This window comes from Berghia stephanieae, chromosome 4 (assembly GCF_034508935.2).
Source record: "Berghia stephanieae isolate SIO BIC M18660-M18661 chromosome 4, UCSD_Bste_1.3, whole genome shotgun sequence".
Taxonomy (NCBI): Eukaryota; Metazoa; Mollusca; class Gastropoda; order Nudibranchia; family Aeolidiidae; genus Berghia; species Berghia stephanieae.
This window is the reverse complement of record NC_088363.1, coordinates 29,696,103-29,703,602: the sequence shown is the minus strand read 5'-3', so window position 1 is coordinate 29,703,602 and position 7,500 is coordinate 29,696,103. Positions and strand designations below refer to the sequence as shown.

General features: G+C 36.2%; 1 protein-coding gene and 1 long non-coding RNA gene across 3 annotated transcripts in view; one reads left to right on the top strand and one right to left on the bottom strand.

The window, feature by feature from the left end:
* Positions 1-3,760, bottom strand: part of LOC144970387 (uncharacterized) — a 7,840-nt gene extending 4,080 nt beyond the window's left edge. The window contains exon 1 of the long non-coding RNA XR_013644944.1: positions 3,674-3,760. This is a non-coding gene — a long non-coding RNA (uncharacterized LOC144970387). The remainder of the gene's footprint in view (positions 1-3,673) is intronic.
* LOC144970386 (serine/threonine-protein phosphatase with EF-hands 1-like) overlaps positions 1-6,914 on the top strand; it is a gene marked incomplete at its 3' end in the record, with an annotated part of 44,964 nt that extends 38,050 nt beyond the window's left edge. For both annotated transcript variants that reach the window (XM_078909965.1, XM_078909966.1), the window contains 5 exon segments: positions 2,799-2,835; positions 3,676-3,825; positions 4,992-5,081; positions 5,565-5,750; positions 6,748-6,914. In XM_078909965.1, the coding sequence (XP_078766091.1) occupies positions 2,799-2,835; positions 3,676-3,825; positions 4,992-5,081; positions 5,565-5,750; positions 6,748-6,914 (630 nt within the window).
* Positions 6,915-7,500: the final 586 nt, after the last annotated feature.

Sequence of the window (7,500 nt, the reverse complement as noted above, 5' to 3'; positions counted from 1 at the left end):
CGCATCTGGATGATGTTAAGGGTAACAGAAAACCGGAAGAGCGAAAGGAACTCCGATGAATTGATACCAAATACGCTTAATCAGAGACACACTCTCCATCATCACATTGAACAGAATACAATCAGTCGCATTAAGTGCATTCACTTAATAGTGCATTCAGTTAATAGTGCATTCACTTTATAGTACATTCGCTTAATAGTGCATTCAGTTAATAGTGCATTCACTTTATAGTACATTCGCTTAATAGTGCATTCAGTTAATAGTGCATTCACTTTATAGTACATTCGCTTAATAGTGCATTCAGTTAATAGACTATAAAAGTGAGATGTCAAAAGAAAAAAAACCACCCAAAAAAACAAAAGAAAACAAATCAAAACAAACTGTTATGTGTTGCTGCTGGCTATGAACCTATTGTAAAGTACTTTGAGCATGTCTGTGAATATTTAACTATGTAAATATGCTCGATTTCTTTCTATTTGCTATAATATTATATTTACAAGCTAGTAATAGCTTTATGTTTGAGGTTGAGTTGGGCGGCGGAGTCAATATTTGGCTTGACCTATAGCCTGGAGATCTATTTCACTCTTTAATCGCCGTAACCGGGAAAGACAAGTATCGAAACATTTGGCCAGAAAACTCGCTCTTGGAATATCGATCGATTTAACTCGCTCAATCCTAGAGATTTTTGATACTTTTCAAAATTGGACAAAATGTATTAAAATGAGCATGTACATAAATAGTTGTATTCAACTATCATTATCATGTAATAAGACGTTAACTTATATACTACGCCTATAATTTGTCTCAGAAAAATGTAATAAATAGGCATGGGGTAAAAGTAACCCGGGTAAACTACGGATATAGTCGATGTTAGGGTTGAGTGAGTTAAATGACCTTCATCTTGGCAGTAACTCTCAAACTCGGGATATTGGAAGGACGATTTTTCTGGATTAATTTTTAAATATTGTGCGGCTATATGGTCTTGTGGTATGACAATCGCTTTCGAATCGGAAGGTCCTGGGTTCGAGCCTCGCTCGGCGCATAGCTGACTCCTTGGAAAAGGCTCTTTACTCACGTTCTCTCACCGGACTCAGGTTATATTGAGTACCTGGCCGTGAACAGCGTTGCCACTCTCGAAAAAAATTTTAATATCGCATAACAGACGTCATGTCTCGTTCTACATTTTACGCGTTGCTGTTGGTCAGGGACCCGATGTAAAGCGCTGTGATCACGTTTAGTGGATATTGCGCTTTATAAAAGCCAACAAAAATACGTGTCTCTCCAAAGTACGGCAGTTAACCGGTGAATATGGAATTGAATTGTATTGGGCGAGTATGGAACTGGTTATTTCATTACTGTCCGGGTCTTTCTCTGCTCTCCCCCATCACTTTCATCTAAAAATGGGAATCGACAACAAATAATAGCCCTGCGGCCAATATTCACTCACACACACACACACACATACACGCGCGCTTACACACACACAGACAATCACACAAACACACATTCATACAAATACACACACATACAGACACACAAAATCAATATTCATTACATTCGGACTGCGCTAGTACAAGATTACATTATGCATTATCCAGGGAATTTAGCTTTGAGACCAAAATAATAGTGACAATCATATTAGATTGCTTATAATATTAATTGCATCGTCACTCCACATTTAATACTCATTAGTAGTTAATTCGGTGGCCATCAATTCTATAAACGAAAGAGTGAAAATGGTGAGGCTTCGTATGGGAACAATACAGACAGTGGACGTTTCGGGTACAAACCCTTCGTCAGTAGAACAATACACAAATTAACTTGGAAAATAAATCAAATAAAATGCAAAATAACTTGTATCGTCTGTGCTCAATTGTGATACAAGTTATTATGCATTTTATTTTATTTATTTTCAACGTTAATTTGTGTATTGTGCTGACGAAGGGTTTGTACCCGAAACGTCCACAGTATTGTTCCTATACGGAGCCTTTCCATTTTCACTCTTTCGTTTATAGAACTGATGTTGGTAGAATACTCGCTTCACACGCAAAGGGACAAAGATCAATTCCGGGTGCCCTAGAGATATTTTTCCCGCCCCCCCCCCCCCTTGTCCACCCAGCAGTAAATGGGTAACTGGGTTTGTGAGGTCTGGTGGAAAGTACTAGCGACCTATCTATAAGATAGCAAGCAACTGCTATTGTCCGTTTCACGCTATATAGACTCTGGCTGTATGCATCGTAATGCTCGGAAGGATTACCAGATAATGGAAATTGAGGTTAAAGTCAAATTGATGTGAATTAGGAAATCTAAGTTGTTGTTTTTTTAAGTTAAGAGAAAAACAAACTCTCTCTGCTTAATGAATCATTTAACGTTATTCAAATTATATAATTTACGGTTAACTGTATCAAATTAATTCGACATAACACCATTTTCAGAAAGTAGATCACATATATGTTGGTAACAACAATACATGAAGTGAGTAGGAAAGTGCCAGAAGACAATAGAGAATAAAACATTTTCGTGACCGGTGAGAGCGTGACTCTACCGTATGAGCTATCTAGGATCCCAGGATCGTGGATAGCTCATACGGTAGAGTCACGCTTTCACCGGCCAGGCGGAGTTGTCGTACCAGTAAGGTCGCGGGTTCAAACCCCCATCACCGCCGCGAATAATTTTATTCTCTATTGTCTTCTGGCACTTTCCTACTCACTTCATCTCTTGTTGTTACTAACATAAGTGCCTGCTCCACTCACTTTTCTCACATATATGTTGCTACTTTACTTCCACTTTTATTTCAGGTATGGTTTTACAAAAGAGATTTTCAAGAAGTATAAGGTTAGTACAATATTTGCTAAATTGTATAGTAGAAAGTTTAATCCTCGGCGGGGGACGGGATGTCCTATTAACTCCTAGAGAGTTTGATACTTTTCAAAATTGGAAAAAAATGAGCATGTGCATGGATATTTTTATTCAACTATCATTAACATGTAAAAATTAATAACATTAGCTTTGATGCTACACCTATAATTTGTCTCAGAAAAGTGTAATAATAGGCATGCGATAAAAGTAACCCCGGGTATACTACGGATGTAGTCGGTGTTTGGGTTGAGTGAGTAAAGTATAATTTATAAATAAGCTCTAGACATTGTATTTCATGTTTTCAAAGAAATGAAGTGAGTAGAAAAGTGCTTGAAGACGAATAACCAACTAGATATGTATTATGTGTCCGAATCACAGAAGCGCCTTGGTTCAAACAGAAAAATCATGACTTATTAAGGGGGATAATCAAAGCATTGTGCAATAGGCATTGCATTTAGAATGGTTACTTCCCTTGATTTATCACAAACCGGGTTTAAATGATAATGAGTGAGAAGGAAAAAATGTGGGGTCAATTGTATTCTTTTTGTAAGTCGGAATTATATTACGAAAAAGTTGAAATTAAAATATGTTTTAAGTAAATGTCATTAGGTTTTCTGATACAAAGTGTTATTATTGACAAAGCTTCAACATTACGATAGGCCAATTCAATTGTTTTAACAAAACAAATTAAAACAAAATCAAAACAATGCAAAAATAAAAATAAAAAGCAACATAATTTTTTTTTTTAAAATCATAACTTAAAAAAGATTTAATAATCTTAAAAAAGACAAACAAACAGTTATATTTTACCCACAGAAACACGGGATGAATGTAGCTCGAATGTTCCAAGAGGTGTTCAGCTGGCTTCCCCTTGCCACAATTGTGGATGAAGAGGTGTTGATAGTACACGGTGGTCTGTCGGATAATGTGGATTTAGATTATGTTGACTCTATTGAAAGAAACAAGGTAAGAATTGTGAAAGTGGTAACAATATAGAAGACTGTCTTTCTTGTATTTATTGGAATCAAATCACTACTGATAGCATATTACTAATAGTAAGTATTCAAATTATGATGGTGATGATGATGATGATGACGACGACGACGATAATGATGATGATGATGATAATGATGATGATGGTGATGACGACGACGACGATGATGATGATGATGATGATGATGATGATGATGATGATGATGATGATGATGATGATGATGATGATGATGATGATGATGATGATGATGATGACGACGACTTGCGATGTGCATTTAATGAAAAATGTGCGGCTATGTAGTATAATGGTAAGAAACTCGCCGGAAGGTCCAAGGATCGGGTTTCGCTCTGAGCGGCGCATTGTTCAGTCCTTGAAAAAAGCTTTTTACTCACATTTTCTCACCTTTGTAAAATGAGTAATGTATGTAAACAACGTTGTCTCTTAGATAAACAATTTAATATCGCCTACTAGGCGCCATGTCTCGTACTAAATTTTAAGTGTTGCTGTTGGCTAGGGAAAGAACTTTTAACACATATAGTGGATATTGCGCTTTATAAACGTTCGAGGTTTTATTTTAATGTATAAATCAGTATACTTTTTATTACTCCGCATTAGTGATCTTGGAAGGAATTTTTGAAAAGTATCTTTTTCCATCATAAGGTGCGGCTATGTGGTCTAGGGGTATGACACTCCGATCGGAAGGTCCTGGGGTCGAGCCTCGCTCGGCGCATAGTTGAGTCCTTGGAGAAGGCTCTTTACTCACATTCTCTCAACGTACTTAGGGTGGAAAATGAGTACCTGGCCCTGAACAGGAGTTGTCTCTGTCCGAAAAAAATAGTTATATCGCCTAACAGGCGTCATGTCCCCTCCTACATGTTAAATGTTGCTGTTGGCCAGGCGCCCCTTGTACAGCGCTTTGAGCACGTCGTGTAGTGGATATTGCGCTATATAAAAGCTCCATTTTTTAATTCATACCTAAGCAATCTTTACACTGATAGAGTATGCTATCTTTTGTTATAGATAAGGCACTCTAAGTAAATCTAATTATCTCACATGTCTTTATATATTATGAGAGTGTCGTTGCAAGTTTTAATTCATAATTTTGTAAACTTGTCAACATTTATTTTGTCCTTGTAAGTACGTTTCGGTGCTACGTCCACCTGCATTTGTCAAGATGGAAACAGATGGAGAGGACATTGACATCTATGATCTGGAGGAATGGAAACAGGTGATGATGATAATGATGATGATGATGATGTTGATGATGATGATAGTGGTAGTGGTTGTCTAATGGTGATGAGAATGACAATTATGAGATGGCGATTGTGATGAAAATGACCACGATTTAGTATTGAAATAGCAGATAGGAGTAATGGTCTAAGTGGTGTCCACCCCTTTTCAATATAAGTAGTTTAAAGATTGAAACACTTACTTTTGAGGGTTTTCTTATCAGAAATATCATTTACTTTATCTCTTCTCGTTTCTCGATTTTTTATTTGCAACACTATATTATAATATGATCTCATTAAGATTAATAATATCACTGAATATTACAGAAGATTATAACACTAGAATGTATTACTTCTTTTGCACAAAACATGCTACCCCTCCCCCAAACGCAGATTATATGATAAATACTTATCATTTAATATATTAACTTAAATATAACTTCATATCAGTTATAGAGCATAAATGATCAATTAATCCACAGATGCTGGATATATTGTGGAGTGACCCACGAGAGCAAAGAGGGTGCTATCCAAATAACTTTCGTGGAGGTGGATGTTATTTTGGTCCCGATGTTACTTCCAAATTTCTAGAAAACAACAAACTACGTTTGCTTATCAGATCGCACGAGTGTAAGAAGGAAGGATACGAATACACACACGGCAAAAAGGTAATTCAAATTCTCGTTTTAAAGCATGTGAGAATATAACTATAAGAAGTGTTTGTATGTGTGTGAGAGTGTGTGTGTGTGTGTGTGTGTGTTGGAAAACGTAAGAAGAAAAGAAATGGTGAAACCCATGGCTGAGAGGTAACGTAATTCTGTGCTCAAGAGTTGTCAAAAATGTCAAAAAAGTCCAAAAGTTCAATAGGAAAGTGTAAGAAGGAGCTATACGAATACACAACCACCCCCCCCCCCCCCCCAAAAAAAAAAAAAGAAAAAAAAAAAAAAGAAAAAAAAAAGTAAATTGATTCTGCAATGCAACATAAAAAAAATAATAGATAAAAAGTTATAAAGGTCATTAATAAAAATAACTCCTACGCGCCATGGTTTATGATTCACGGGGCTCATTTAATCAAAATATAAAGGAGAGGGGGTGGACGATATGGGCAAGGGAGAAAGGTGTTGTCGATCATGAGTTATGGGTACATGATGAAAGCTCCTGTGAAATTTCATAAACAATGGCTAATAATAAGACAGCTTCAAAAATATCTGTGTTTGTGTTTGTGAGTGTGTGTATGTTTATGTGTGTGTGTGTTTGTGAGAGAGAGAGACAGAGAGAGAGGGAGAGAGAGAGAGAGAGAGAGAGAGAGAGAGAGATATTTGAATGGATTGATGTAGTTATGCGCCTTGAGCTTTATTGTATAGAGGTTTGGGTGCAATATAAATAAACTTCATTATTATTATTATTATATTATTATTATATTATTATTATTATTATTATTATTATTATTATTATTATTATTATTATTATTATTATTATTATTATTATTATTGACACGGAGCGTTTTGGGCTCAAACCCTTTTTCGTGTGAAGTAGTTTGCTATGTTTTAAAGTTTTTAAATTCATTTTTGTTTAATTATATCGTCCACTTTTCTTGCAGCTTGATATTCACTTTGAAAACTTGGTATCGTTGTATTTACATAATATTTACATTTGTATCCCAAGGTTTTGACCATATTCTCCGCGTCCAATTACTACGAGGTTGGGAGCAACAATGGGGCGTATGTGAAGGTCATGGCCGACAGAAGGGACAACACTGTTATGCCAGAGTGTCACGTGGTGCAGTTCATCTCCGATTGCCGTGGGGCCAGGAGACTGACATTTACGGAAAGGTATTTGGATTTTTGTTTTGTTTTCTTAAAGTGGCCGAGTGGTTAAGGCATTGCACTGTGACCCGGAAGGACCCGGGTTCGAGCCCCGCTTCAGACACTTTCGTTTTTTTCCTCGATCAAGATTATTAACCCTCAATTTGCTCATATGGACAACATGGGTGATTCCTGTTGAAATGAGACATCTTGTTTGATGAATTATCTATATATTCCTTCATGGAATGCCTAGGCGATGATATCGTATGATGTCGTAGCGAAAAAGGCATTAAAAATAATTACTGGTGAAATAAAACCGACGTATACATATATAAAGGTCTGACATCTGAAATAACTTATGGGTTTAGTTTAACATTGTTGTAACGGACAATATTTTGCGTCACTTTTTGAGATTTCCATTACAACAGTATGCCCATAAGGAACTGGGTTATCAGACCTGCAAATAAGTGCATGTCGACTAAAATTAATATACACCCGATAATAAAACTACATATTAAAGTTAATTAAATTCACACAAAATATATAAAAGTAATGGATTTACATTGCGGAGCAATCCTATTGAATTACTTAATAGCAGGGAACGTGTCTATCG